This window comes from Papaver somniferum, chromosome 9, assembly GCF_003573695.1.
Source record: "Papaver somniferum cultivar HN1 chromosome 9, ASM357369v1, whole genome shotgun sequence".
Taxonomy (NCBI): Eukaryota; Viridiplantae; Streptophyta; class Magnoliopsida; order Ranunculales; family Papaveraceae; genus Papaver; species Papaver somniferum.
Window position 1 is genome coordinate 96,062,468 of NC_039366.1, and position 11,616 is coordinate 96,074,083.

The following is an 11,616-nucleotide window of genomic DNA, read 5'->3' on the forward strand; positions in this document are numbered from 1 at the left end:
GGTTACAAAATAGTCGTTGAACGATATAGAAATGATAGAGCGATGGAGACCATCAGGCTAGCGAGCGAGGCTATGACGCCAACGATATTCATAATATCGCCAACACTATAAATAATAATTGTCGACAGTAACTCTATCGCTTAATTGTTTTTCCGTATGAACAAAAAACTTAATCAAACCATGTCTAACCCCAGTGTTAGATTAAATGATCGAAACCTTTTAGATACTAAGACTAGGATACAAAAATTGCATGATTATGAAGAAGAGCTCTGGAAAATAAAAGGTAGGGAAATTACCATTCAATTAGGAGATAGAGACACCCATTATTTCCACCAAAATGTTGTTATTAGACAAAAAAGGAATATGATTATGGGTTTATATGATAATAATAACAATTGGGTGGAGGGAAGAGATAAAATTGCAAACTGTTTAAATATTTATTTTGAAACCCTTCTAACTACCTCTAAGTCAGTAATAAACAATGATATAGTTAACTTAGTTCCTTTCTCCATCTCTGAGTTAGAGAATGAGCAACTTATGGAGTCTCTTTCCGAAGAAGAAATCCATACTGCCCTCTTTGGATGCTTCCTAATTCCATACCTGGCCTAGATGGGTTTCCTGCTAGTTTTTTTCAAAAAAATTGGAGCATTGTCAAAACTGATATTATAGAAACTGTTAAGGCTTTTTTTAGGAGTGGGCATATGCTAACCAAGTTGAACCAAACCTATATATCCTTAATCCCAAAAATCCTTCATCATACGGGTCCTGGGGATTACAGACCTATTAGTCTATGCAAGATAGTGTATAAGGTTATTTCTAAAGTTATTGCCAATAGGATAAAGCCCTTCCTTGACATCCCATATCAATATGTTTTTTTTTTTTCAAACAACGTCTTATTCTGACAACATCCTTGTGGCTCATGAAATAATTCATGCTATGAGGAAGAAAAAGAAGAGTAAAACTGAATTTCTAGGTCTAAAAATAGACATGTACAAAGCCTTTGACCGTGTTGAATGGGATTTTCTCATTGCCATCCTTCGTAGAATGGGGTTATGTGAAGCTTGGTGTTCTCTTATCTTCCAATGTCTGCTATTCTTGTGAATGGTGTACCTTGTAAACCATTCAAGCCCTCTAGGGGATTAAGACAAGGGGATCTTTTATCCCCTTATATGTTCATTCTTTGTATGGAATCCTTCTCAAGGACTCTATCAAATGCTGAACAACAAGGTCTTATTGCTGGTTTTAAAATTAATAAGAATTCTCCCTATATCAGTCATTTACTTTTCGCAGATGACTGCCTGATTTTTTTCGAAAGCTAACATTGCCCACAACAAAAATCTTCTGACTGCCTTAGAAGACTATGGTAAAACCTCTTGGCAGATGATAAATTTTTTCAAGTATGGTATTCTTTTTCACTCCCCATATTCAAAGAAGCTTAGGTAGAAACATAATTGATATTCTTAAAGTTAAAAAGATTAGACTAGATGATAAATATTTAGAGAGGCCGCTATTTACAAACAAGTCTAAAATTCACTGTTTTGATAACCTGACAGATAAAATGGGAGGTAGACTAAAGGGTTGGAAGAGTGAATCGATGTCCCCTCCTGGGAGAGGGGTGATGGCAAACACAATGCTGGAATCCCTACTTGTTTACACTATGCCAACCTTTATTTTACCTAAAACTATCACCAAAAGAGTCACTAACACCATAAGAGATTTCTGGTGGGAGAAGCTAGGTCCTAAAAAAGGGATGTACATAAAAGGCTGGAGAGGTCTATGTAAGAGCAAGGAAAAATGGGGAAATGGTCTTAAAAAGTTGGATCTTATAAACATTTCTCTCATTGCCAAAAATGGCTGGAGACTGTTTCATCAACCTAATAATGTCTTTACTAAAACTATGAGAGGGAAATACTTTCCTAACTCGAACCCCTTCCATGACACTTGTAATGATGGCTCTTCTTGGGCTTGGAAAAGTGTCTATAAATGTCTGATGATTCTGAAAGACTTTAGTATCTGGCAGATTGGCAATGGCCCTATCTGGAAAGAATGGATTCCCGGTGAGGAAGGAAATCCTATAAAATTAGAATATATGGAAGAAGTTACAAATCTCAAAATGGTTTCATGAGCTTATGACAGAAACATGTTGGAATGTGACTTTTTTAAATGAGATTTTTGAGTGGAACATTGTGAACTAAATCCGAAAGATGAATGACATTCTAAGATGGATTGATAATCCTCAAGGGCATTTCACTAGCAAGTCTCTTTATCATCTTCTGGATAAGAAGATTTCTCGACCGAATGATACTCTGGCTAGGAAAATTTGGAATATGAAGGTCATTCTTAGGATTCGGTTATTCATCTGGGATATAAAAAATAATATCCTACCCTTTAGTGCTTATTATGCTAGATTTTTCAGGAATACTGATCCTATTTGTCTTCTTTGCAATAACCATGCTGAAACTGGGGAGCATTCTCTTATGTATTGTAACTTTGCCAGAGCTGTTAAGGATTACTGTTCTTTGAATCTTGAAAACTCTAGTTCAAGATTTTATAACTTAGAGGACTGGTGCTCTAGCTGGTTTTCCAGGAACAATCACCAGACACAATGGGGCCCTTGGGCAGATCTTTGTTCCACCATATGCTGGTTTATTTGGAAATCCAAGTGTGATTTGGTGTTCAAAAAAATCAAATCTTGTCCTAGACAAACAAGGAAGCAGATAATATGTCACTTAACCTCTGTTCTGATGCACACACAAACATAGGGGAATAAAATACCTGAAATAAGTTCTGACAGAGTTGATCAGTCTCCAAATGGAAAGATCACCTTTGCTTTTAAGTCCTCTTATGATAATATCACTGGACTAACATGGATTGGTGTTTGTATTTTAGGTCCAACAGGAGACACAGGAAGGAGAACCAGAATCCATGGAAGGGAAGAAGAAGACTGCTTAGCAGCGCATGATGCTATAGATTGGGTCTCTCAACTCCACTGCAGATCCATCAATCTTCTAGGAAGCAATCCAAGTATCACTAAAGCTCCAGTTAGAAAAATAATGCCAGAATAGATAAACTTATTTTGTGTCTAAAAAACTTTGACATAATTTGCTGTAAAACTATTAAACATGGCGCCTTTTCTGATCTCCAATGGCTGGCCATAGCCGGAGGAAAATCTTAACGTCCTCAACTGTGGGAGGCACCCTTGCTTTTGGATATTTGTCGGTAAATTTTTTTTTATCTATAAAAGAAAAAGTTGTTTTTCAACAGCGACGCAACTCATTTGCCAGCCCATCTGATATGTCAAACAACATCTTTTAACCTTGTGCATAGCAATAAGCCTTAGCAATAAGCCTTAGCAATAAGCCTTGTAGTATTTATTGTTAAGAATTACAAGAGCATGTAATAATCGTCCTACTCCTAGTGTATTTAGATCTTTCTTTGCAAGCTAGTAAAGCAGTTCTTTCTACCGGCCGGATTCCTGACAATCGAAGTTTTATTGGTCTGTGATTTTCCTAACAAGTATCTCATTTACAATCTTGTCCATATTAGCAGAAGAGGAGCCACCAGCTGAAGTTGCCTCTTCTGCTTTCTTCTTCCACTCCATGGCTCTTTTCTTCATGTTTTTACCTTTCTCGGCTTCCATTAATTCACGAACCACCCTCTCAACTTCATCCCTTTTCACATTGCTATCGATCTCCATGCCGACTCCCCAATGATGACATGAGTACCCGCAGTTTGTTTGCTGGTCTCCTACAAACGGCCAACACATTACAGGGACTCCACGCTTAAGCTTTCTAGTGTAGAATTCCAACCACAATGTGTTAAGAATCCAGCTACAGATGAGTGATTTAAGACATCTTCTTGCGGACGCCAACTCGTAAGCAGTCCTCTTCCCTTGATTTCTTCTAAGAATTCAGGCGGCAGTATCTCCGAATCACCAACTACCAGATCGGGTCTTATAGTCCATAATAAGTTATGCTTGATGTTAGCTAGTCCCCATGCGAATTCGACGAGTTGTTGGGTAGTCATAACAGTGATGCTGCCGAAATTGACGTAGACGACCGAGTTTGGTTCTTTGGAATCAATCCAGTTTAGACACTGGGTGTCTTCTTTCCAGAGATTTGATCCAAGAGACAGTGACTCACTTTGTGGAATCTGATTGAGGAGTAATTGAAGAGGACCAACTGCATAAATAGGAGGCAATGACAATTGAGACTTGAATGCATCCAGAACCTCCACCTCCAGCGCATCAAAGGTATTGAAAATAAGGGCCGTAGCATCGTAAGTTCTTCCCATTTCTATCATTGAAGCATGGAGAAAGGGAGCATTTGGATCTGTAGTTTGAACAAAACTTGGGAGATCTCTAAATCTAATATCTTTCATCCCCGGTATCCAGTCAATTTGTGTGTCTAAATAGCCGTTTGTAAAACAGCTCTCATCTGCAGTATTAAATAAGAAATTGAAAAAACTTAAGTAAATGAACTATATGAATGCAACTAGATTCTGCATACCTTTAAGTGGAACGAGGCCTCTTTGGATGAGATGGGGAAAGTGCGGAAAACATGCGAAAGCACAGAAGCTAATTGGACAGTATAACATTTCAGGGATTCCGAACTCTTTAGCTGCTTGTAGAGTGAAGCTCATAAAACTATCAGAAACTATAAAGCTCACAGGTGGGACATTTGAATACTTGTTATCGTTGAGTTTGTGTATGAGATTCCGAAAGGGTTCTAAGCCATTCTTTTGTATGGAGATGGAGAGGGCTATGAAATCTTGGCTAGCATTTGGATTGACTGGAGGTGGAAGACCGTCAGGGATTGTTTCAAAACGAAAATCAGGCAAGCCGGTAAGTGAATCTGGTCCCCTTGAATTCAGCAGGCGTTGATGATTGAATTCTGTGTTTACAAAGGTTATATGAAAGCCTCTGAAATGAAGAATCTTTGCTAGCTTCATCATGGCACTTATGTGACTCTGAGTTGGGTATGGGACGGAAACCACATGAATCTTCTCCATATTGTTTCTTGGTATCCAATGCGAATTATGCAAGCTTTAAGAACTCTTGAAGTTTAGGCGTTTAGCATAGAACTAAATAAGTGAGATGCAAGAATGGTTTATGATACTGAAGTCACATTATTTGAAACCACATGTTTTGCTTAATGCTTGTGGTTATCATTGAACAGTACACCACTTTTATTCATAGCCGTTTATAAATTGATAATCTTAGCTTAGCAAATCAATACCTTATTTCAAGAACAACGAAATGTCTGATGTAGCTGTCCACAACTTGTGATTTTATACAATTTGTGGTTTTAAGGATTACTTGGGCATTTTGATGCACCTGTAATCGAAACGATATGCAGTCTAAAAACACAGATAATCAGTTATTTTTTTGCTAGTTTTGATGGCCCCTTCCAGAAATCAAGTTTGAACCCAATTTGACAAACCCAGTTAGACTTATTGCTCCCCATAGCAAAAGCCTTGCAAGACATATAGAGTAACGAGCTAACCGCATTTTGCATTGGACAGGAAGCAATTGTAATATTATACAGACTTAGTGTCTAGCCACGCCATAATGTCCATATAATAGGAAAAATGAACTATTAAGAAAAACATTCAAGTGCATACGAGTCATTTAACCAGTGACACGTGATTTGAGCGTAAATTTGAAGGTATTGGCTTCCCCAAGAGCAAAAGGTAAGTTAGAATTGTTACCATGAGCTCTCTTGTTGGCATAACCAGGATAGTCTTGTTTCTTGAAAGGTACACTCTCATGTAAAGCCAGGCCAATCTTCGCTGCCTTCTTCTCTATCTCCCATTTGTCATACGGTTCACCCTTCTTGTGAGTCACATGTATTTCTCCTGTCTTCTGCATCAACTCTTTGGCGCCTTTCAAGAATTTCTTCACCAATCCTTTATTCAACCTACATTACAATCCAAGTATTCCATCAATACCACAAATCTAGACCTTATGTTGTGGGAGTCTCGCTAGGGATCAGGTCAAATAAGAATGCAAAAAATAAGAAATGTGCAACTGAACAGGAATGTGCAATTACAGTGAGGCTTCACAACAACATGATTGCAATACCTCAAAAGACTAATTATGTCCCTAGTCAGTACAAACGCTAGCACTATCAGAATCTCTTAAATGTCGATGCAGTCATAAAATGTCTGTGTAATACAGATTTAATCCAGGAACACCAAGCACAGTAAATTTTTTAACATGGTGCTCACTTGCTTTTGCCGTTTCAACTTCTCACGATTATATACAATGTACCACCAAATTCTATCAAGAAATTTACACTGCTAAAATTCCAGTTTGCAAAATGCAAGTCTATTTAATAGGAACTAGTAGCATCAATTCTCTTATAAACAAAGGCAGACACAAGGGAGGATGGGAAATCATTTGGTAGATATTTGATGATTTACTTATACACATACCCACTCAATTCAACGAGACATGAGAATAATACTTGAGATCTAGCAAACAGACTTTCCTTAATACTACCTAGTAAAAGAGAACTCTGCTCTTTGCATTGATTGGTAATTAGTTCAATTTCTTAAGGTGAGCTTCCCCATACAAGAACCTTGTAAGTTTACAGGAGAGTTGATGTTTCAGAACTATGAATTCCAGTAGGGTATGTGATTAGTGGTGCATATTGCTTGTGTTGGGACTAATTTAAAGATAACACAAAGATAATCGAAGGGCTTGATCTATACATTTTTGACAAAAAAAAAAAAAAAGAGAGTAAGAAAGTATAAGAAACATCCAGTAACAGTAACTTACTGAATTTGGCAATAACTATTTTCACGATGGAGAAAACCCACATGAGGGAAGTTGTAAACGATTCGATCAAATCTCTGAGTTTTTAGAAAGAAGTGTTGGCTCATCTGAGTTGCATCCACTCCAAGCAACACTAAACACCCTTTCTCTTCCAACTCTCTAACATTCCCAATTGCATGACTGTACTTCTTTGCTAGACTATCTAAAATATGATATCAATACCCAAAACTGATCAACACAAGTTGAAGAAAGAAAGAAATAAAGGGAGAGATTCGAAGGTGGCATACATACCTTGAGTATCTATGGATGTAGAAACCATGTTTGTTGCATCACCAAAAGCTTTAGCTAAGCATAGTGAAAACGAAAAATCTCCTTCACCTACTAATAATATTCTCTGTGAATTTGAGTAATGATTAATCCATTTCTCTTCTTCCTCCTCCTCCTCCTCCTCTTCTTCTTCTTCTTTGTTCATTCTCTCTTCTTTAGTGATGAATTTCGAACTTCCAAAAATAAACCTTTGTTCTTCAGTAAGATGAAAAGTTTAAGCTTTCCCGAAATCAATACAATTGATCTCCATATCTTTAATAATTCTAACCAAATTTACGTTTTGACTGCAAGTCTTCTGGTATTACCAAAGGCTGGACATAGAAGACTGGACCGGGGGGGCTACACTGGGGTTCCAATGTCTAGTCTAGTTCCAAGGAAAAGTTGATTGATGTGAACATACACAAAGGGAGTGTTTGGTTGGATTTCCTATTTCTTTATTGAAAAATAGTGTCCTTGGTTAGGATGGTAACAAGTTACCACAGAGAGATGCAAGATTGGGGGCAACAATTTACTTGGAGGTGTACTAAAAGTCTATGCAAGACAACATTTTCCTCACCTTTGGAATGGTATACCCCCAAGCAAATTGATATCCCCCTGTTAGAAGCCATGGATAATGGGATCTTGGAATTGTTGCTTAGGAATGACAAGTTGTTGGATTGGCTTGGCAGTGTGGCTGCTCTAGCTCCCGGCTTGCCATGTCTGCTCCAGGAAGTGAGAAAAAAAATACAGGACTAAAAGAAGTCCACAATCATATAAAAAATTCTTCAAAACAACTGAATTTAACAGCGCTCAATGGGACTAAGTGCACTGTTCAGGTCAAAGAAGTTCTTACGAGTGCATTATTATGGAAGAGACGGATTTCTATAAATACCATGAATCATTATCGGAATATATATGTGCATATACAGTATTAGCGGATCCTGGAAGAATAATAACAGAGCTGAAATGGGATAAGGAAATTTACATTTATGTATAAACAAATGAACAAGTAACAACAATGACACTCTGAAGAATTCACACAGGATTTGCCTACAATCACTAAAAAAATCAAGTGTTGATTCGAAAATTTAATCTCCTAAGCCAAATTGAATGAATAGTCATATAGAAGGCGTCATGTCTAACGGGAGGATCGTTAACCATAAAATGTTTCAGGACCTGCTTCAAGTTCTTGTGCAGTTCCAAATACCGTTCCTCAGTTATACTCATTAGGATTGTTTTCAGGTTCGGAATCTCATTTACCCGTACCTGAACTGAAAACGAATTCCAATTAAGGATGTCACTAAATGGGGGAACATAATGGTCAGATATTAGAACTGGAACACATTCTGAGTAAATTGATTCAACAATTCTTGGGCTCGCGACTTCATAGCCACTTGGGCATAAGCAGAATCTGCTCTTTCTCATCATGGTGCCATATGAGATTCCTGCTGGGAGGTGGTCATAGACTAGTATCTTATCATCTTTGTCTTTCCAGTGTTGTACTAGTATGACTCTGATATTTCCATGCAGTCGCCCGGCAAAAAAACCAAGTATAGAACGGTCAGATGGCGGTAAGCCCTCAACTATAACTGGTAGATTACCTTTGCGAAGATTGATTTCTGGAAAAGATAAATCTTTTGAGGGATTGAACCCCTCGGAGGTATTGGCATTGCAGAGAGCCCTAATTGAATTTTTGTTTAGTAATGGAATGGAGGAAGATGTGCGTGGACCCTGTAAGTATCAACCACATGATGAAGTATGTTAGTATTAGGATTCCATTCCCAGGATTGGAGAAAGTTATTCAAGAAATCTGGTGCATGTGTGATGCTTATGGAATGAGAGTAAATTATAGAGGAGTTCTGAAAGCAAACAACTTACCCAATCATGGCAGGATAGCATGGAATGATCAGCTCCTGAGCTTCTGTTCCAATAGGGATATTTTCTGGCAATGATATCAACATAATCGGCAATGGTACGTTTTATCGGCTCGACGTCTTGAGAATCACTCTCATAAAGATAACGAACCATCACTTTGATGCTAAATGGGAGGAAATAGACATGAGCTCTATCAGGATCCCGTGTTCGTAATTGTTTACTAGTCTCTATCCCGTTTATAAACATTCCCTCTGTTGAATAGAGGCCCTTGTAAGGGCCGTTGTGGAATAGTGGTGGGTTGCCCTCCTCATATACATAGATCTTAAACATTTTCTCCATTTTTGAGTAACTCCTACAATTTTTTAGACCAAGAATTTAGAACAAAATTCATAAGAAAAGTATGCTATTAATGGTGAGGCAGGTAATTTTCACACATGGCAAATTGAAACATAAGATCTTAAGTACTAAAGAGATAACAATGGCATCCACTTTTAGAGAACTAAAACAAGAGTTGTGACAGCTGACTAACCAGCTGTTTGAACATCTAGTAATCAATTTCTGCATATGAATACGGTTCAAAACGTTGAAACTCAGCAACAATTACTGGAATTCAGAAAAGTATTAGTACTTGCCATATAATCCCGGCGGTTTCAAATCTTTAACTTAAAGTTCAGTATCTATTTAGTCATAATCTTTCGCAGACAATTGAATTAATGTTTACAATGAACAACGAAAACAGACAGTATCTGATTTTGGTTCGATCAGAGCATACGTTTTATTTGCTTTTACAGTCGCGCTGGTAGCGAGCTACATGATCATGTGGGTGGTGGTAGTAAATGCGTTACCTTACCTACTAGTGCGATAGGATTTCTGAAATTTAGTTGTATTGAAATCTATGGTTTTGAAGGTATCATGGAATACATGTTTATTCCAACGAGAAGGGCACACTCCTAAACAGAGAAGCAGTCGGCATGAAGCCTACAAATCTATGGTTCAAAAGGTGTTCCCGTAATCCCATAATAACATCAGTCTGAAAAACTTACCAGTGAAACTCACCAGCATTCCTATAAATGGAATTTTTATCTTCTCCATGTGATGTTTGGTTTCGAGCTGCATTTCTTATCCCAGACCGAGCTCTTGCTAGACCTTCTTCAAGTCCTTGTAATTTACTCAACTGCAAAAGGACACGGCAGTCATTACAAGCTCAATGCAAACTACAATCAAAATCTAACAAGACAACTACAGAAACATGAGACATTCGATCTCATTGCCACCATGCAAATATGTTCCTGGTTACAATTGAAGAAGGAAAGGTTCTCTATTTTGGGCGGAGAGTGTAGTTGAGTAGAAGATTCATCCGGGCATCCACTGCTACTCATGGTTCTGTGTACCATTACGGTCTCCACTAACATATTTCAGACACAAGAGTAAATTTATTCCACCAAATATCAGAATCACGTCAATGCATCACCGATCTAGTACATTTAACGCAAGCAAATGCAGTAGCCCAAAATCACCAGATATCATGTTCCATAATTTATTTCAAAGCAACGCAGAAATTTGGATCCAAAAGATAAAAATCAAATGAAACAGCCCAAAATGATATCAACTAAATTGAATTAAAGCTGATTAATAAAAAATTGAATAGAAAATTTTCACAAAACCTATTAGCATTAATCAGTTAAATATCCTTAACTTCAATAAAGATCAGATTTTTGAAGATGAATCAATAAAAAATACAGGGCGGGATTGGTACCTGTTCTGAGAGTATACGAGAATTGTCGGTGCGTCGAAACGAAGAGGATGATGACGAAGATAACAGAAGTGCTTCTCCGTTTTCATTTTCTTGATTATGGGTAGTAACAGCATGAGGTGATGTTTTACCTCCATTATTTTCTGACAGACAATCAGGGTTCTTGTTACTAATCATGATCACAAACCCAATTATCAGTGTCGAAATTATAACAACCCATTGAAGCTTTGATGAAGTAGAAGAAGAAAATGTTGGTGTAGAAGGAGATATTAAGGAGGGCATTCTCTCTATCCCAATCAATTTAAATCTAGTGATTTGGATTGAGTGTTGGTGTTAAAACCTTAAAAAGAAGGTTTCTTCAGCTGTAAATAACTAATCTTATGATTTGCCATTGAAGGAGCTCTATCTCAACAGTTACAAAGAGAGTGTAACCTCGTCCTCCAGAGTTAATTATAGCAATATACCCATGTGTCAGTATCACACAGGAAACATAACAAATGGTATCCGCATTGTGAAAACCCATACAGCATGCCCATGTGTGAATCCGTGATGTAGCTCCTTCGGAAAAAGAAAAACACGCTTTAGTGGACCATGAAAAGACTATTGCCTCGCCTCCCAAAAGAAACTTTTTCTTTATAAAATGGTACTCAATGCATGTTGTTGGTTGGAAAGAATTCTAAACAAAATCAAAAAAGAAAAAAAATAGTGAGCTAGGTGGATGGGATATGTGGATTTTATACGCATTTAAATTTCCATATAAAATAATTCGATTTCATAACGTCAACACTAGAATCAAAATTAATGGATTAAAACAATTACAATGAATTAGACCTATAACCATACAATTTAAAAAGTTCGTAATATTCAAAATACTTAAATTCTTTTTTCGTTTTTTTTAACAAAT

General features: G+C 37.3%; 4 protein-coding genes across 4 annotated transcripts; 1 reads left to right on the forward strand and 3 right to left on the reverse strand.

Moving 5' to 3' along the window:
- The first annotated feature begins 1,558 nt into the window (after positions 1 to 1,558).
- On the forward strand, positions 1,559 to 2,125 carry LOC113312311 (uncharacterized mitochondrial protein AtMg00310-like). The gene has a single exon (XM_026561074.1). It carries the CDS (start codon positions 1,559 to 1,561, stop codon positions 2,123 to 2,125), a length of 567 nt encoding a protein of 188 aa, XP_026416859.1.
- Positions 2,126 to 3,295: 1,170 nt separating this feature from the next.
- Positions 3,296 to 5,227, reverse strand: LOC113310354 (7-deoxyloganetin glucosyltransferase-like). The gene is made up of 2 exons (XM_026559002.1): positions 4,509 to 5,227; positions 3,296 to 4,436 (listed from the first exon to the last, which is right to left on the reverse strand). The coding sequence occupies exons 1-2, from the start codon at positions 5,008 to 5,010 to the stop codon at positions 3,766 to 3,768; spliced, it is 1,173 nt and encodes a 390-aa protein (XP_026414787.1). The 5' UTR covers positions 5,011 to 5,227; the 3' UTR covers positions 3,296 to 3,765.
- A 127-nt stretch (positions 5,228 to 5,354) lies between these two features.
- On the reverse strand, positions 5,355 to 7,425 carry LOC113310355 (uncharacterized protein At4g26485-like). Its single transcript, XM_026559003.1, has 3 exons — positions 7,070 to 7,425; positions 6,782 to 6,980; positions 5,355 to 5,918 (listed from the first exon to the last, which is right to left on the reverse strand). Exons 1-3 carry the CDS (start codon positions 7,248 to 7,250, stop codon positions 5,630 to 5,632), a joined length of 669 nt encoding a protein of 222 aa, XP_026414788.1. The 5' UTR covers positions 7,251 to 7,425; the 3' UTR covers positions 5,355 to 5,629.
- A 614-nt stretch (positions 7,426 to 8,039) lies between these two features.
- On the reverse strand, positions 8,040 to 11,198 carry LOC113314045 (probable glycosyltransferase At5g03795). The gene is made up of 4 exons (XM_026562820.1): positions 10,716 to 11,198; positions 10,003 to 10,133; positions 8,963 to 9,311; positions 8,040 to 8,815 (listed from the first exon to the last, which is right to left on the reverse strand). The coding sequence occupies exons 1-4, from the start codon at positions 10,992 to 10,994 to the stop codon at positions 8,153 to 8,155; spliced, it is 1,422 nt and encodes a 473-aa protein (XP_026418605.1). The 5' UTR covers positions 10,995 to 11,198; the 3' UTR covers positions 8,040 to 8,152.
- Between the last annotated feature and the right edge of the window lie 418 nt (positions 11,199 to 11,616).